The 19,916-nt window shown below is 47.0% G+C and overlaps 1 protein-coding gene and 1 pseudogene across 5 annotated transcripts in view; both read right to left on the bottom strand.

The window, feature by feature from the left end:
* msra (methionine sulfoxide reductase A) overlaps positions 1–19,916 on the bottom strand; it is a 99,537-nt gene that overhangs the window by 31,631 nt on the left and 47,990 nt on the right. For 4 of the 5 annotated variants that reach the window (XM_036975435.2, NM_001160616.1, XM_036975434.2 and 1 more), the window contains 4 exon segments: positions 16,533–16,601; positions 12,265–12,384; positions 4,417–4,521; positions 1,623–1,729 (listed from right to left, as the gene is read on the bottom strand). In XM_036975435.2, the coding sequence (XP_036831330.1) occupies positions 1,623–1,729; positions 4,417–4,521; positions 12,265–12,384; positions 16,533–16,601 (401 nt within the window). 5 annotated transcript variants of the gene reach the window in all.
* Positions 7,120–8,151, bottom strand: LOC149984119 (uncharacterized; annotated as a pseudogene).

Genomic DNA, 19,916 nt, shown 5'->3' with positions numbered 1-19,916 from the left:
TAATCAAGACGAGAGAGAAGAGCAGTAAGGTTGTAGAGAGAAGATAGAAAGAGAGAGAAGATAGAAAGAGAGAGCGAGAGGAGCAGTAAGGTTGTAGAGAGAAGATAGAGAGAGAAGATAGAAAGAGAGAGAGAGAGGAGCAGTAAGGTTGTAGAGAGAAGATAGAGAGAGAGAAGATAGAAAGAGAAGAGCAGTAAGGTTGTAGAGAGAAGATAGAAAGAGAGAGAAGATAGAAAGAGAGAGAGAGGAGCAGTAAGGTTGTAGAGAGAAGATAGAGAGAGAGAAGATAGAAAGAGAGAGAGAGAGGAGCAGTAAGGTTGTTGAGAGAAGATAGAGAGAGAGAAGATAGAGAGAGAAGAGCAGTAAGGTTGTAGAGAGAAGATAGAGAGAGAGAAGATAGAAAGAGAGAGAAGATAGAAAGAGAGAGAGAGGAGCAGTAAGGTTGTAGAGAGAAGATAGAGAGAGAGAAGATAGAAAGAGAGAGAGAGAGGAGCAGTAAGGTTGTAGAGAGAAGATAGAGAGAAGATAGAGAGAGAAGAGCAGTAAGGTTGTAGAGAGAAGATAGATAGAAAGAGAGAGAAGATAGAAAGATAGAGAGAGAGAGAGGAGCAGTAAGGTTGTAGAGAGAAAATAGAGAGAGAGAAGATCGAAAGAGAGAGAGAGAGGAGCAGTAAGGTTGTAGAGAGAAGATAGAGAGAGAGAAGATAGAGAGAGAAGAGCAGTAAGGTTGTAGAGAGAAGATAGATAGAAAGAGAGAGAAGATAGAAAGAGAGAGAGAGAGAGGAGCAGTATGGTTGTAGAGAGAAGATAGAGAGAGAGAAGATAGAAAGAGAGAGAGAGGAGCAGTAAGGTTGTAGAGAGAAGATAGAGAGAGAGAAGATAGAGAGAGAAGAGCAGTAAGGTTGTAGAGAGAAGATAGATAGAAAGAGAGAGAGAGAGGAGCAGTATGGTTGTAGAGAGAAGATAGAGAGAGAGAAGATAGAAAGAGAGAGAGAGGAGCAGTAAGGTTGTAGAGAGACGATAGAGAGAGAGAAGATAGAAAGAGAGAGAAGAACAGTAAGGTTGTAGAGAGAAGATAGAAAGAGAGAGAGAGGAGAGAGTAACAGCAGAAAGAACCCAATGTAGTTCCACTGTAAGCTTGGATGTATTCTCTCTCAGTCTCTCCATTGTTCTGGAAGCCATGCATGCAGCAGTGTTGCAGAGGGTGGGGTCTTAGCGCGGCAGAGCTGCTCCACATAGCTTTCCTCAAAGAGATTATGCTGTACCTCCCCGCCCCTTCTCTCCTCTCACTGGGGGAATCAGCTGTAGCATGCCATCCCTCTCAATTAAACATATGCATTGTAGGCTGCCCGGCTCCATGCATGTTCTCTGTACGGTGATGGGCTTTGAACCTTGACTGATTCTCTCTGGAGAGATGGGTGTGTTGCAGCAAGCTTTTAATGTGACTGGTGACTGATGCAGCCTAAAAACCTTGTTGGCTGGTACAATGTGTTCTGGTCTGGGTACTGAATGTGATTTATTTGGGGGAAATATATTTTCTTCCACACCAAGCTTTTGTTTCTATAACATCTCTAGAGAACTGATTATTGAGTTGATGTGACTCCCACACACAGACATGTTACCTTCTGATAGTCATCTTTGGAGGCCAGAGCCTGTTCAAGCTGCTCCTGTGTGTATGTGTAGATGGCTGATCGATAGGTCGCTCCTACGTCGTTGCCCTGACGCATTCCTGACAATGAGAGAGAACACAATGTTGGGTAACTTTAAGAGAAGTTACTGGACTAAAGACAATATATTTCACTCAATATAGAGTAAGACATAAAAGAAGGACAAATCCGACAGACAAAGGGAGACACACACACACACACACACACACACACACACACACACACACACACACACACACACACACACACAGAAACACACACACACACAGAAACACAGGGTTACAAGGTACTCTAAGTTAACAAAAGTTTACTTCCATATAATTTCTTCTAAACATCTAAACCATCCTGTCCATCAACCAACCTACCAGCATACTATGTTTACTTTGTTTGCTCTGACAGTCTTACGAAACAAACTCACAATCAACCCTGTCTGTCTGTCTGGGGAAAACAACCTGGAGACGAGACCAGACCGACTGCGGTGTAATTTCAATCAAAGCACAGTTCACCTTGATGCAGATGTAGAACATGATACAGCTACTGCCTGTCTGTCTGTCTGCCTGTCTGTCTGTCTGTCTGTCTGTCTGCCTGCCTGCCTGTCTGTCTGTCTGTCTGTCTGTCTGTCTGTCTGTCTGTCTGTCTGTCTGTCTGCCTGCCTGCCTGCCTGCCTGCCTGCCTGCCTGTCTGTCTGTCTGTCTGTCTGTCTGTCTGTCTGTCTGTCTGTCTGTCTGCCTGCATGTCTGCTTGTCTGTAAGCCTGCCTGCCTGCCTGTCTGCCTGTCTGCCTGCCTGTCTGTCTGTCTGCCTGCCTGCCTGCCTGCCTGCCTGCCTGCCTGCCTGCCTGCCTGCCTGCCTGCCTGTCTGCCTGCCTGCCTGCCTGCCTGTCTGTCTGTCTGTCTGCCTGCCTGCCTACCTCTGTGTAATTATTATGTTGCTGGAAGCGGAGTGGCGTGTGAGCCGTGCAGATGGAGATGGAGATGGAGATTGCATGCCTGTGTGCTCAATTTTATACACCTGTCAGCAACGGGTGTGGCTTAACTAGCCGAATAACCTAATTTGAAGGGGTGTCCAAATACTTTTGTATACTGTATATAGTGTAGGTAATACATGAAGGATGCATATAAACTCAGCAACAAAAGAAACGTCCTCTCACTGTCAACTGCGTTTATTTTCAGCAAACTTGTGTAAATATTTGTATGAACACAACAAGATTCAACAACTGAGAATAATGTGTCCCTAAGCAAAGGGGGGAGGTCAAAATCAAAAGTAACAGTCAGTATCTGGTGTGGCCACCAGCAGCATTAAGTACTGCAGTGCATCTCCTCCTCATGGACTGCACCAGATTTGCCAGTTCTTGCTGTGAGATGTTAACTCACTCTTCCACCAAGGCACCTGTAAGTTTCCAGACATTTCTGGGGGGGAATGGCCCTAGCCTTCACCCTCCGATCCAACAGGTCCCAGACGTGCTCAATGGGAATGAGATCCAGGCTCTTCACTGGCCATGGCAGAACACTGACATTCCTGTCTTGCAGGAAATCACACACAGAACGAGCAGTATGGCTGGTGGCATTGTCATGCTGGAGGGTCATGTCAGGATGAGCCTGCAGGAAGGGTACCACATGAGGAAGGAGGATGTCTTCCCTGTAACGCACAGCGTTGAGATTGTCTGCAAAGACAACAAGCTCAGTCCGATGATGCTGTTACACACAGCCCAGACCATGACGGACCCTCCACCTCTAAATCTATCCCACTCCAGAGTACAGGCCTCGGTGTAACACTCATTCCTTCGACGATAAACGCGAATCCGACCATCACCCCTGGTGAGACAAACCGCGACTCGTCAGTGAAGAGCACTTTTTGTCAGTCCTGTCTGGTCCAGCGACGGTGGATTTGTGCCCATAGGCGACGTTGTTGCCGGTGTGTCATAGTGTGTGTATCTTCTTATTCACTATGTGTCATAGTGTGTGTATCTTCTTATTCACTATGTGTCATAGTGTGTGTATCTTCTTATCCACTATGTGTCATAGTGTGTGTATCTTCTTATTCACTATGTGTCATAGTGTGTGTATCTTCTTATCCACTATGTGTCATAGTGTGTGTATCTTCTTATTCACTATGTGTCATAGTGTGTGTATCTTCTTATCCACTATGTGTCATAGTGTGTGTATCTTCTTATTCACTATGTGTCATAGTGTGTGTATCTTCTTATCCACTATGTGTCATAGTGTGTGTATCTTCTTATTCACTATGCGTCATAGTGTGTGTCTAAGGTTGCGCTGGACAGCTGAGTTGATGTGGGGAGGGGTCAGAGTTAACACAGAGCCAGATTTCTCTGGGGTTGTGTGTCGCCTGTGGACTCACACAGGGTCAATAAGGGTAAAATGAAACACACACTCATTTGGGAGGTTACACACTGCAGGCACTTCTCTTGGTAGGGAGTGACCCTCTCTCGCTTTGCCTCTTTCTCCTACCCTCCCTTATTTCACAGAGCCCTGATTGCAACCACTCAACATGTTCCTGCTACAGATAGCTCAAGGCAGAGGGAAGGCAGTAGCCCCCACTGGAACAAGCTATGCCAGAATTGGCTTTGGAAACGCTGCAGTTGGATGTGTGTGGATGGAGGGAGTAGGTTTTATATAACACTCTTATCCAGAGCGACTTACAATTTCTTACTGGTCCCCCGTGGGAATTGAACCCACGACCCTAGTGTTTCAAGCGCCATGCGCTACCATCGGAGCTACAAGGGACCTTACCTTGAGTTGGGTTGTGGCTCTCCCAGAACACCTTGAGCAGTTTGGAGAAGCTGGTCTTCTCTGGCTCCCAGACCACCCGCACCACCTCAGTATGGCCTGTCCTACCTGAGAGAGACAACAGAAGACAGGAGAAATGGTGACGTTAGGAGATATAGGCAGTTGCCCCTATCCACTGGTCCAGGAGCAGATATTTACTTATCCTTCTGGTTAAGGTTAGGATTGGGGTATGATAATCTGATTCTAGATCTGTGGATACGTAACATTGAGTGTTCCTCCACTCCTCAGATACAGTGAATGTTAACTGAGAGTGAATGCTGTTCTCCAGTACACCAGTGAGCTGGATCAGATCTGAATGTTTTAACCAAGCAGAGAGCCCCTCTGTCCCAGAGCTCTGGAGGGAGGAGTGTCCTCCAATCACGCAAGTTGGACACGCTGATTGGATAGAGCTGTTAGGAGGACTCTCTTTCCCTCTACCAGAGGGACATCCACAAAGGTTAACATCTCAATATGAGGTGAGAAGACAGAGTAAAACCATGTTTAATAAAGAAGTGGTCTTCTATTCCCAATTCAAGACATTTCTAGTGAGATGAGTTTATTCCACTGAGATGGGTGTTTAATATCACCTCATAAGGCTATGTTCCCCACTATCGGCAGCACATCCACAGCTGGGATATTAAAAAAATGATAAGAACTAACCTGTAGGGTCACTCTCATTACAGACTGGCGCTACAGAGGAACTGTACAATAAACCTGATGGAAGAACACAGTGATGTCCTGGAGACAGGAGGAGGAACAAAGGAGTGTATGGGACACAATTGAGATGGTCTATAATTTGGTGCACATTCACACACACAGAAGCACATGCACAGTCAAATGCACAGACGCACCCATAGATTCATGAATCCATTTAGTCCTTTCCTCTCTCCAACATTCTCTCTCCCTCTAAGCCATTCTTTTAAATCCATGAATCCATTCTCTCTCTCTGTCAGCCTCCCTCATTTTCTGCCATGCAATCTCTTTCAGCCTCCCTCTACTCACTCTCTCCCTCCCTCTCTTTTTTCCTCCCCCTCCCTCCTTTCTCCTCCTTCGGGTGGCTCCCTTGTTCAGCTGGTAGTGGAGCTGTGTGTTCAGGGTGAGCTGAAGGACATCTGAGGTGCACACACGCGGCAATCTTTACTGCTGGCAGCTCAGGGGAGGACAGGCAAGATGGCTGCCAGCATGAAGCTCAGCAGGAGACAGAAGAGTCCATATGCCACCACTCTCCAGCTCCCAATACATGGCCACAGGGCTGGAGCAAAAGATATGTTACCATCTTTTTTATTCCTGTACTGCCCTATCCTATTCCTGTACTGCCCTATCCTATTCCTGTACTGCCCTATCCTATTCCTGTACTGCCCTATCCTATTCCCGTACTGCCCAATCCTATTCCTGTACTGCCCTATCCTATTCCCGTACTGCCCTATCCTATTCCCGTACTGCCCTATTCTATTCCCGTACTGCCCTATTCTATTCCCTTACTGCCCTATCCTATTCCTGTACTGCCCTATCCTATTCCTGTACTGCCCTATTCTATTCCCGTACTGCCCTATCCTATTCCCGTACTGCCCTATCCTATTCCTGTACTGCCCTATCCTATTCCTGTACTGCCCTATCCTATTCCAGTACTGCCCTATCCTATTCCTGTACTGCCCTATCCTATTCCCGTACCGCCCTATTCTATTCCCTTACTGCCCTATCCTATTCCTGTACTGCCCTATCCTATTCCTGTACTGCCCTATTCTATTCCCGTACTGCCCTATCCTATTCCCGTACTGCCCTATCCTATTGCTGTACTGCCCTATCCTATTCCTGTACTGCCCTATCCTATTCCTGTATTGCCCTATCCTATTCCTGTACTGCCCTATCCTATTCCCTTACTGCCCTATCCTATTCCCGTACTGCCCTATCCTATTGCTGTACTGCCCTATCCTATTCCTGTACTGCCCTATCCTATTCCTGTACTGCCCTATCCTATTCCTGTACTGCCCTATCCTATTCCCGTACTGCCCTATCCTATTCCCGTACTGCCCTATCCTATTGCTGTACTGCCCTATCCTATTCCTGTACTGCCCTATTCTATTCCCTTACTGCCCTATCCTATTCCTGTACTGCCCTATCCTATTCCTGTACTGCCCTATCCTATTCCTGTACTGCCCTATCCTATTCCCGTACTGCCCTATCCTATTCCCGTACTGCCCTATCCTATTCCTGTACTGCCCTATCCTATTCCCGTATTGCCCTATCCTATTCCTGTACTGTCCTATCCTATTCCTGTACTGCCCTATCCTATTGCTGTATTGCCCTATCCTATTCCTGTACTGCCCTATCCTATTCCTGTATTGCCCTATCCTATTCCTGTATTGCCCTATCCTATTCCTGTACTGCCCTATCCTATTCCTGTACTGCCCTATCATATTCCTGTACTGCCCTATCCTATTCCTGTATTGCCCTATCCTATTCCTGTATTGCCCTATCCTATTCCTGTATTGCCCTATCCTATTCCTGTACTGCCCTATCCTATTCCCGTACTGCCCTATCCTATTCCCGTACCGCCCTATTCTATTCCCTTACCGCCCTATCCTATTCCTGTACTGCCCTACCCTATTCCTGTACTGCCATATCCTATTCCTGTACTGCCCTATCCTATTCCCGTACTGCCCTATCCTATTCCCGTACCGCCCTATTCTATTCCCTTACCGCCCTATCCTATTCCTGTACTGCCCTATCCTATTCCTGTACTGCCCTATCCTATTCCTGTACTGCCCTATCCTATTCCTGTACTGCCCTATCCTATTCCCGTACTGCCCTATCCTATTCCCGTACCGCCCTATTCTATTCCCTTACCGCCCTATCCTATTCCTGTACTGCCCTATCCTATTCCTGTACTGCCCTATCCTATTCCTGTACTGCCCTATCCTATTCCTGTACTGCCCTATCCTATTCCTGTACCGCCCTATTCTATTCCCTTACCGCCCTATCCTATTCCTGTACTGCCCTATCCTATTCCTGTACTGCCCTATCCTATTCCTGTACTGCCCTATCCTATTCCTGTACTGCCCTATCCTATTCCTGTACTGCCCTATCCTATTCCTGTACTGCCCTATCCTATTCCCGTACTGCCCTATCCTATTCCCGTACCGCCCTATTCTATTCCCTTACCGCCCTATCCTATTCCTGTACTGCCCTATCCTATTCCTGTACTGCCATATCCTATTCCTGTACTGCCCTATCCTATTCCCGTACTGCCCTATCCTATTCCCGTACCGCCCTATTCTATTCCCTTACCGCCCTATCCTATTCATGTACTGCCCTATCCTATTCCTGTACTGCCCTATCCTATTCCTGTACTGCCCTATCCTATTCCTGTACTGCCCTATCCTATTCCCGTACTGCCCTATCCTATTCCCGTACCGCCCTATTCTATTCCCTTACCGCCCTATCCTATTCCTGTACTGCCCTATCCTATTCCTGTACTGCCCTATCCTATTCCTGTACTGCCCTATCCTATTCCTGTACTGCCCTATCCTATTCCTGTACCGCCCTATTCTATTCCCTTACCGCCCTATCCTATTCCTGTACTGCCCTATCCTATTCCTGTACTGCCCTATCCTATTCCTGTACTGCCCTATCCTATTCCTGTACTGCCCTATCCTATTCCTGTACTGCCCTATCCTATTCCTGTACTGCCCTATCCTATTCCTGTACTGCCCTATCCTATTCCTGTACTGCCCTATCCTATTCCTTACTGTACACATCCCTCATCAGAATGATGCTTTCCTCCATTCTCTCTCTGTTTCTCTTTCTTTGGGTCTATTGTCTGCTCTATACATTCCTGCAGCCCCTAATCCCTTGTTGACACAGCTGTCTGCCAAGGAGCCATGGTATGTGTGTGTGTGTGTGTGTGTGTGTGTGTGTGTGTGTGTGTGTGTGTGTGTGTGTGTGTGTGTGTGTGTAGACAGGGAAGGAGGAAAGGGTACAGTTATCTCTCTACAGTTACACAAGGCTGAAACCCCCACACCCCACCCATTCTTCATGTATCCCAGAAGGCAATGGGAGCAGAGCGCAGGGTCTCTTGGATATAGTTGATCAGCCATGTTCAGAGTGATCCTTCTTCTCTCGCTCCCCTCCCTCTCTCTCTCTCCATTCAGTCAAGTCATCTGTGCAGTGTAACGTATGCATTCTACATCCACTTACTATATGCCTGAGTGTGTAGATTCATATTGACTATGGATTCTGTCAGACTGAATAGTTAGGAAGAGGGGGCTGCTCAGGTTTGACTATCTGAGAGGAGATACTGTGCTAACACCAGCTGTCTGTCGCAGCAGGCTGTTGAGGTTCGGATCACAGAGAAGAGAGGACAAGATCATGTGTGGGTCTAAAAGTTATATAGTTTCAAAGACTGTTGGATGAGCTATTGCTATTGTGCCAGTGTTTATTCATTTGAGAAAACCTCACCTCACAGCCCCAGCAGCAGTCAGTAACAGTCAGTAACAGCCAGTAACAGTCAGTAGCAATCTGTAACAGTCAGTAGCAGTCAGTAGCAGTCAGTAACACTCTGTAACAGTCAGTAACAGTCTCTAACAGTCAGTAGCAGTCTGTAACAGTCAGTAACAGTGAGTAGCAGTCAGTAACAGTCAGTAGCAGTCTGTAACATTCAGTAGCATTCAGTAACAGTCAGTAGCAGTCTGTAACATTCAGTAGCAGTCAGTAGCAGTCAGTAGCAGTCTATAACAGTCAGTAGCAGTCAGTAGCCGTCTGTAACAGTCAGTAACCGTCAGTAGCAGTCAGTAACAGTCTGTAACAGTCAGTAGCAGTCTGTAACAGTCAGTAACAGTGAGTAGCAGTCAGTAACAGTCTGTAACAGTCAGTAGCAGTATGTAACAGTCAGTGACAGTGAGATGCAGTCAGTAGCAGTCTGTAACAGTCAGTAACAGTCAGTAACAGTCTGTAACAGTCAGTAACAGTGAGTAGCAGTCAGTAGCAGTCAGTAACAGTCAGTAACAGTCAGTAGCAGTCTGTAACAGTCAGTAACAGTGAGTAGCAGTCAGTAGCAGTCTGTAACAGTCAGTAACAGTGAGTAGCAGTCTGTAACAGTCAGTAGCAGTCTGTAACAGTCAGTAACAGTGAGAAGCAGTCAGTAGCAGTCTGTAACAGTCAGTAACAGTCAGTAACAGTCTGTAACAGTCAGTAGCAGTCTGTAACAGTCAGTAACAGTGAGTAGCAGTCAGTAGCAGTCAGTAACAGTCAGTAACAGTCAGTAATAGTCAGTAACAGTCAGTAACAGTCAGTAGCAGTCAGTAACAGTCAGTAACAGTCTGTAGCAGTCAGTAACAGTCAGTAGCAGTCAGTAACAGTCAGTAACAGTCAGTAACAGTTAGTAGCAGTGAGCTGAGACAAGGTTTCAGCACCACCAGATGGAAAGCTCCCTGCCTCAGTGCTCTGCATTCTACAGAGCACTGCCACTACTACCAAAACAGAAACTAAATGATAACAAAACATCAATAAAATGAAACACACACGCATGCATGCACGCACATACACACACAGTCACACACACATACACACACAGTCACACACACATACACACATATTCTCTCTCTCTCAGATCCTACAGCAGTAGATGTTTAACGCCTCTAAACTCTAAGCTCTGACTTCAGTTCAAGATCCATCCTGAGAGAACGGCACTCTGGGAAAAGTCATCAAACAAATTTCCCCTGATGAAAGTCTTTACAAAGTTGTTTTCCACTGGAACAAAAGTCAATATCCAGATCAAAGACTAGTGACTTCCATGCTCGTAACAGCCCTACACAAACTGTTATTGTACTGAACCACAGACGGGAGAGATAGGAGAGAGAGGGTATTTTGCAGATTCCACACACATGCGCACAGACACAAACACATACACAAGCGCACACATACGAACACATACACAAGAGCACACATACGCACACACACACACACTGCGGAGGGCCCGGTCTGTGAAGGTCAGAGTTCAAAAAATGAGGGGCCAGAGTTCAAAAAATGCCCTCAGTCCTCAGAGGAACACCCGGCAGGGTTTGTTCTGTTACTTCTTATACCCGGAAAACTATGTACATTCACACTGAGCGCAAAATCTAATTTCCTAAATCCTAAATCCCTCAAAAGCAGGTTGGAGAGGCAGTGGGTGCATCTAGAAATAACACAGAGACAGCTGGCAGTGTTTGGATAGCGCCCTGAATGTTCAAACACACCCAACTCCCATTATTGCAATGAAAGGAAAACTGTAGTGAACAATTTCACCGTCTGAATCGCGGAGACTTTCTTCCACCGCTGATTTGGAATCTCATTTCCAAACTATATTTCTGATTGTCCACTTTTCACAGAAAGCAGACTGCTCAGAATGGCACCTACTGTTGCTGTTTTGTTACTAACAGGAGAGTGAGGAGGCCCATCACAGAACCATAGAACTCGTGATGCACATCTAATGGCGCACTTCCTTCTCTCTGGACAGCACACACACTTAGACAGTATCATGGAGAGAGATCCTTCTGCCTATCACATAATGGCCTTACACATTCCTTAACTGTCAGATCATTAAAAACGTAAACACACACTTGTGCACGCACACAAACACACATACAGCTGAGCGCGCACACACACACATACACACACACGTACTGCTAGAAAGCGGTCCCTTCTCCCTGCCTCACTATAATAGGACCTAAGGGATTCCATTTGGTTTCCAGGGGCAGGCTGGGAGAAAACAACCTGACAACCTAGACCCCAGATACCTCTGCTACTGAGTACAGTGCAGTAGTACCTGGTAGAAAGGCCCTTCATAGAGACATGTGCAAGTCATTAACATCAGGAGATGATCAAATCAAACGTGATTCGTCACATCATGAGGCTGGTTTGTGTGTTACAGACAGGCTGGTTTGTGTGTTACAGACAGGCTGGTTTGTGTGTTACAGACAGGCTGGTTTGTGTGTTACAGACAGGCTGGTTAGTGTGTTACAGACAGGCTGGTTAGTGTGTTACAGACAGGCTGGTTAGTGTGTTACAGACAGGCTGGTTAGTGTGTTACAGACAGGCTGGTTAGTGTGTTACAGACAGGTTGGTTAGTGTGTTACAGACAGGCTGTGGAGGGCTGTGGAGGGCAGTTCACGAGGGAGATCAAGATTCAATTAAACACTCAATTCTAACACTGAATTATTCTGAGCCCGCTAATGTTCTACAAGCACTTGGACAATGAGTCAGGGGCACTGTTGAGTAGGGTGTGGGGTCACTGTTGAGTAGGGTGTGGGGTCACTGTTGAGTAGGGTGTGGGGTCACTGTTGAGTAGGGTGTGGGGGCACTGTTGAGTAGGGTGTGGGGTCACTGTTGAGTAGGGTGTGGGGTCACTGTTGAGTAGGGTGTAGGGACACTGTTGAGTGGGGTGTGGGGTCACTGTTGAGTAGGGTGTGGGGTCACTGTTGAGTAGGGTGTGGGGTCACTGTTGAGTAGGGTGTGGGGTCACTGTTGAGTAGGGTGTGGGGTCACTGTTGAGTAGGGTGTGGGGTCACTGTTGAGTAGGGTGTGGGGGCACTGTTGAGTGGGGTGTGGGGTCACTGTTGAGTAGGGTGTGGGGTCACTGTTGAGTAGGGTGTGGGGTCACTGTTGAGTAGGGTGTGGGGTCACTGTTGAGTAGGGTGTGGGGTCACTGTTGAGTAGGGTGTGGGGCCACGGTTGAGTAGGGTGTTGGGGTCACTGTTGAGTGGGGTGTGGGGTCACTGTTGAGTGGGGTGTGGGGGTCACTGTTGAGTGGGGTGTGGGGTCACTGTTGAGTGTTACCTGTGCAGGTCTCTTCGTAGGTGGGGTTGGGGGTGAGGCCTCCAGCATAGCCCACCTGGGTGGAGTAGACTCCCTTCTGCTTCCAGAACTTTCTCTCTGCGCCCCAGAAACAGCCCATCCCTTTAAGACAACACATCTCAGTCAGAAACAGACCATCCCTTTAAGACAACACATCTCAGTCAGAAACAGACCATCCCTTTAAGACAACACATCTCAGTCAGAAACAGACCATCTCTTTAAGACAACACATCTCAGTCAGAAACAGACCATCCCTTTAAGACAACACATCTCAGTCAGAAACAGACCATCCCTTTAAGACTTTTGCTAGGACTGTCTGGGAGTGGTCTGAGTGGGGAGGGGAAAACTGAAAACTAGCTGGAACTCTCTTTCCTATTGGTATATTAACTAATTTACGGCCTGGTGATCACACCAGGCAGGCCAGAACTCCATCCCACCAAAACAGACTGTAATTTCAGGCAGTCCTTTCAAACAGCTCTTACACTAAAAGGGAATTATTATCATTTTCATAATTTCACAGTATTATTACAACCTCATAGTGTGAAAATATATATAAAACACAGAAAAATCACATTTTTGACTGCACTGGGCCTTTAAGACAACACACCCCAGTCAGAAACATCCCATCCCCTTTAACACAACACACCCCAGTCAGAAACATCCCATCCCTTTAAAACAACACACCCCAGTCAGAAACATCCCATCCCTCTAAAACAACACACCCCAGTCAGAAACATCCCATCCCTTTAAAACAACACACCCCAGTCAGAAACATCCCATCCCTTTAAAACAACACACCCCAGTCAGAAACATCCCATCCCTTTAAAACAACACACCCCAGTCATAAACATCCCATCCCTTTAAAACAACACACCCCAGTCAGAAACATCCCATCCCTTTAAAACAACACACCCCAGTCAGAAACATCCCATCCCTTTAAAACAACACACCCCAGTCATAAACATCCCATCCCTTTAAAACAACACACCCCAGTCAGAAACATCCCATCCCTTTAACACAACACACCCCAGTCAGAAACATCCCATCCCTTTAAGACAACACACCCCAGTCAGAAACATCCCATCCCTTTAACACAACACACCCCAGTCAGAAACATCCCATCCCTTTAAAACAACACACCCCAGTCAGAAACATCCCATCCCTTTAAAACACACACCCCAGTCAGAAACATCCCATCCCTTTAAAACAACACACCCCAGTCAGAAACATCCCATCCCTTTAAAACAACACACCCCAGTCATAAACATCCCATCCCTTTAACACAACACACCCCAGTCAGAAACATCCCATCCCTTTAACACAACACACCCCAGTCAGAAACATCCCATCCCTTTAACACAACACACCCCAGTCAGAAACATCCCATCCCTTTAAAACAACACACCCCAGTCAGAAACATCCCATCCCTTTAAGACAACACACCCCAGTCAGAAACATCCCATCCCTTTAAAACAACACACCCCAGTCATAAACATCCCATCCCTTTAAAACAACACACCCCAGTCAGAAACATCCCATCCCTTTAACACAACACACCCCAGTCAGAAACATCCCATCCCCTTTAACACAACACACCCCAGTCAGAAACATCCCATCCCTTTAACACAACACACCCCAGTCAGAAACATCCCATCCCTTTAACACAACACACCCCATTCAGAAACATCCCATCCCTTTAACACAACACACCCCAGTCAGAAACATCCCATCCCCTTTAACACAACACACACCAGTCAGAAACATCCCATCCCTTTAACACAACACACCCCAGTCAGAAACATCCCATCCCTTTAACACAACACACCCCAGTCAGAAACATCCCATCCCTTTAACACAACACACCCCAGTCAGAAACATCCCATCCCCTTTAACACAACACACCCCAGTCAGAAACATCCCATCCCTTTAACACAACACACCCCAGTCAGAAACATCCCATCCCTTTAACACAACACACCCCAGTCAGAAACATCCCATCCCCTTTAACACAACACACCCCAGTCAGAAACATCCCATCCCTTTAACACAACACACCCCAGTCAGAAACATCCCATCCCTTTAACACAACACACCCCAGTCAGAAACATCCCATCCCCTTTAACACAACACACCCCAGTCAGAAACATCCCATCCCTTTAACACAACACACCCCAGTCAGAAACATCCCATCCCCTTTAACACAACACACCCCAGTCAGAAACATCCCATCCCTTTAACACAACACACCCCAGTCAGAAACATCCCATCCCTTTAACACAACACACCCCAGTCAGAAACATCCCATCCCCTTTAACACAACACACCCCAGTCAGAAACATCCCATCCCTTTAACACAACACACCCCAGTCAGAAACATCCCATCCCTTTAACACAACACACCCCAGTCAGAAACATCCCATCCCCTTTAACACAACACACCCCAGTCAGAAACATCCCATCCCTTTAACACAACACACCCCAGTCAGAAACGGACGGACAGTTGGAAAAATGCAATAAATAGAAGAGTTTATTTAACTAGGCAAGTCAGTTAAGAACACATTCTTATTTTCAATGACGGCCTAGGAACGGTGGGTTAACTGCCTTGTTCAGGGGCAGAACGACAGATTTTTACCTTGTCAGCTCGGGGATTAGTCCTATATTTCCTATAAAAATTACAACCTAAAACTTCTTACCTGGGAATATTGAAGACTCCTGTTAAAAGGAACCACCATCTTTCATATGTTCTCATGTTCTGAGCAAGGAACTTAAACGTTAGCTTTTTTACATTGCACATATTGCACTATTGTTACTTTCTTGTCCAACACTTTGTTTTTGCATTATTTAAACCATATTGAACATGTTTCATTATTTATTTGAGGCCAAATTGATATTATTGATGTATTATATTAAGTTAAAATAAGTGTTCATTCAGTATTGTTGTAATTGTCATTATTACAAATACATATTTTTAAAATCGGCCGATTAATCTGTATTCTGCTTTTTTGTTCCTCCAATAATCGGTATCGGCATTGAACAATCATAATCAGTCGACCTCTAGTACACATGTCATACCCTGGCTGGCTGGGCTCTCATGCACCTTGTTTATTGGCCGATGTTGCTCTGGTCTCGATACCTCTCTTAGGTGTGAAATGAATACAACAGCCCACACACACTGATACAACCCATTAAAACCCTCCCACGACACTGAGGTGTATAGTCTGTCAGCAGGGAACACATCCACCTCGTGTCTGCTCTCAATCCCCTCCATTAAGGTCCGGACCTGTGTCCCAGCTTTGGATTTAGTGTCTAATCAAACCATAGTGTTCCTGGGCCTGTAAAAACAACTGATATAAAACTAATACCCACTGTAAACATTTAGCACCAAGTAATACTCCCCCACCAAATAAAACAGTAAGAATATATTAGGGCACGGCTTAAAAACGGTTATCCACAGCCATTCATTCCCCCGATTGGGTGGAGTGATTTATCTGAGAAACCAAATGACTGCTGAACTCCGTTTTCTCACCACGCAGTACTGAAGAGTTGAGTGGGGCTCAGGCAGTTTGCCTCGATGTGTGTGTGTGTGAGAGGTTTTTTGTGTGCGTGAGGTGATTGGGACTGAAGAGGCTCCTACACGGCTCCTACACACACACACACACGCTCACGCATCCACACCTTTGTGTTTGGGAGCGAATGTTGGAGTATTAACACAAGGTAGTTCTGAACGTAGCCAATCACTGGCACAGCGGTAAGGGGGGGGGTAGAAGACAGGCTTTTGTAGAGTCAAGGGTAACTGGCAACTTTTAAGGTAGTCCACGGGAGGCTTTGTGATTTGAAATGCTCTGCGGGTCACAAGTGCATGTAAGACTGCTTTAAAACATGCTTATTTGTACACAGCCCCGGGAGATAAAGAGGCTGATTTCTCTGCTGTCTGTCCTGATGGATTACGCAGTTTGACTCCCCGAATGGAGAAAAGAGGAGCTGAACTAATGCATTTTATTAAAGAGATCCTAATCACCCCTTGCAATTAATCTCTACACCCCCTCCTCCTACTCTGTCCTCTCTCTCTCTCCTTTCATTTTGTTTTTGAATGTCTTTTTCTGAACCGAACAGAGTATCAGGGGAGGGGGAACTAATTATACTACACTGTCTTATTGCCACCCTCCCCTCTGTCCCCCTATCCCCTGTTTCCCCTCTCCTCTCCCCCGGCCCCCAACGTCCTCCTCCCTCTCCTCATTTGGATCACCTACCAAACATAGCCATCTGCAGTCCCTCGGGGAATGGTGGTACGGTCCTGTTGCCGTTGACATCGTGCTTGGCTGTAGGACACACAGGGAACAATGGAGAGGGTCTCTGTTAGTCAAACACACAGACAGTCCATCCCACACCACACACACACAGGCGCAAACACACCACCATCCACCTACAGTCTCCACACCACTGATGCAATACACACAATGACTGGCCATTGTGAGATACTTTGGTGTGTCTGGTGTGTAAGGACTGCAGAGGCATTACAGTAGCTAGCGTTGCCATCGCAAACAAAGAAAGAAAGTGAAAATTCACCTGGGGGTTTTTGCAACATGCGCACATACACTGACCCATTTAAACATTCCCATTCATCTCATGCATGATTTTATAGCAGCTGCGATCTCTTCAATCAACTGACAAAGCCAGAGGTGGAAGAAGCCCATTGGGGCCTCAGAGCCACCTGGCAGAGCTAATGTGTGTTTGCGTGTGTTTGCGTGTGTGTGCGTGTGTGTGTGTGTGTGTGTGTGTGTGTGTGTGTGTGTGTGTGTGTGTGTGTGTGTGTGTGTGTGTACTGCAGATGGCCTGATATTGTGGAGGGCAGTGTGTGGATTAGGATAAATGTGGGGGAGTGAGCCCAACATCTGGAGCTAGCCAAGCCCTTCCTGTGCTGTGTGCTCACGCATGGGTGCGTTGCCATGGCAGCTAGGCGTGCCGATACAGCCAGCTGGAGACCGAGCGCCAGGCAATCTACTGCAGCACCATATCCACACGCCCATCATAGACTCCCCAACTGTCTGTATGTCTCTCTGTCTTTCTGTCAGTCAGTCTCTCTGTCTGTCTGTCTGCCTGTCTCTCTGTCACTCTGTCTCTCTGTCAGTCAGTCTCTCTGTCTGCCTGTCTTTCTGTCACTCTGTCTCTCTGTCAGTCAGTCTCTCTGTCACTATGTCTCTCTGTCTCTCTGTCAGTCAGTCTCTCTGTCAGTCAGTCAGTCTCTCTGTCACTGTCTCTCTGTCAGTCGGTCTCTCTGTCAGGCAGTCTCTCTGTCAGTCAGTCTCTCTGTCACTCTGTCTCCCTGTCGGTCAGTCTCTCTGTTAGTCAGTCTCTCTGTCACTCTGTCAGTCAGTTTCTCAGTCAGTCAGTCTCTCTCCCAGTCAGACTTTATCTCTGTCACTCTGTCTCTCTGTCAGTCAGTCAGTCTCTCTGTCACTCTGTCTCTCTGTCAGTCAGTCAGTCTCTCTGTCACTCTGTCTCTCTGTCATTCAGTCTCTCTGTCAGTCAGTCTCTCTGTCACTCTGTCTCTCTGGCACTCTGTCTCTCTGTCAGTCAGTCTCTCAGTCAGTCAGTCTCTCTCCCAGTCAGACTCTATCTGTCACTCTGTCTCTCTGTCAGTCGGTCTCTCTGTCAGTCAGTCTCTCTGTCTCTCTGGCACTCTGTCAGTCAGCCTCTCTGTCAGTCAGTCTCTCTGTCACTCTGTCTCCCTGTCGGTCAGTCTCTCTGTCAGTCAGTCTCTCTGTCACTCTGTCTCTCTGTCAGTCAGTCAGTTTCTCTGTCATTCTGTCTCTCTGTCAGTCAGTCACTCTGTCACCCTGTCTCTCTGGCACTCTGTCTCTCTGTCAGTCAGTCTCTCTGTCTCTCTGGCACTCTGTCAGTCAGCCTCTCTGTCAGTCAGTCTCTCTGTCACTCTGTCTCCCTGTCGGTCAGTCTCTCTGTCAGTCAGTCTCTCTGTCACTCTGTCTCTCTGTCAGTCAGTCTCTCTGTCAGTCAGTCAGTTTCTCTGTCATTCTGTCTCTCTGTCAGTCAGTCTCTCTGTCACTCTGTCTCTCTGGCACTCTGTCTCTCTGTCAGTCAGTCTCTCAGTCAGTCAGTCTCTCTCCCAGTCAGACTCTATCTCTGTCACTCTGTCTCTCTGTCAGTCAATCTCTCTGTCAGTCAGTCTCTCTGTCAGTCCGTCCATCAATCCTTCATCAGTCACAGTCATAATTTTGCGTACACCAATCTACACCAAGACCTACTAGAAGAGATTAGGGGGTAGGGAAAAGAGCTAGAGGTTGTTAGACCAGGACAGGCCAAATCTAAGGACCAAGCTGGTGCATGTATATGTGCTCCTGTCCTCTGCACTACGTGGCTCCATGATAATATCAACCGCATGGCCTCTCTATAACTCCCTGCTGCAGAGGGAGGGACATTTTCATAACCTCAAACACAGTTTCCTTTTCTTCTCCTGTGATGTGAAACATGTTGTGATGTGGGCTGTGGCGCTCGGCTGTGAGTTTAAAGAAACCCCCGGGCTTCCGTAAGTACACACACGACCTATGTCTGTGACTATACAGTCGATTTAGAGGATTTCATTTCCAGAACCGTTCACATTTGTATTCATACAAAAAAAGTTGGCAAGGTTAGTTAGACGAAAAAGACGTTCAACGTCTGTGTTTGTGTAAAAACTCTGTTGTGTTGGCCTGAGTGGCAGAAGACCAACTGAGAGGCTCTGACTCCTGGCCAGCTTCAATAAACCCCCTCCACTTTGGAATGTGGAAGAGTGCTTCGGCAGTGCTGTGAACAGACAGGCTAGCGTGGAGCCTAGCTGGGCCCGACTCATTTAATCTGGGAGAGTGGAGTGAGGAGAATGCATTAGAACAGACATCATTAAATCACTTTTACATCCACACTGCTCACCAGCCAGCCCAGAATGTCTCACAAAATATAGATTTCAGCATACGGGGACTCCCATGATACATGTAGCATAATAGTGACTTTGTCACTGTTTTACCTCAGCTTTATTTCTAGTTGTATGGACCCTGCAGCACTGATGTGAGTGAACAATAGGTTTACCATCGTTGCATTGTGGAGTATCAGTGGTGGGCTAAAGTGTAAGTAGCCCTGGACTGACCAGAGAGAATAGCAGTGCTAGGGTGATATTAGCCTAATCTTCAATGCATCCATGGCATTCTGCTGTGGCCATTCCATAGGGCCCTTACCCTCCCATATGCACAGAGGGTAAAAAGAACACCCACCCTCAGACAGCCTTTTGCCTTTCCCTGCCACTATAGCGCCACACACTAATGCTCACCACGCAGCCCCAGCCCCTATACCCCAGCACCGGTCCCTATACCCCAGCCCCGGACCCTATACCCCAGCCCCTATCACATCCTTAAAAGGTTTTACAGCTGCACCATCGAGAACATCCTGACGGGTTGCATCACTGCCTGGTATGGCAACTGCTCGGCCTACAACCACAAGGCACTACAGAGGGTAGTGCGTACGGCCCAGTACACCACTGGGGTGTCAGTGGAAGGCCCTAACATTTTCAAAGACTCCAGCCACCCTAGTCACAGACTGTTTTCTCTGCTACTGCACGGAAAGCGGTACCGGAGCGTCAAGTCTAT

Source organism: Oncorhynchus mykiss, chromosome 4 (assembly GCF_057628025.1).
Source record: "Oncorhynchus mykiss isolate SJ-2025 chromosome 4, ASM5762802v1, whole genome shotgun sequence".
NCBI classification, from domain to species: domain Eukaryota; kingdom Metazoa; phylum Chordata; class Actinopteri; order Salmoniformes; family Salmonidae; genus Oncorhynchus; species Oncorhynchus mykiss.
This window is presented reverse-complemented; position numbering and strand designations above follow the sequence as displayed.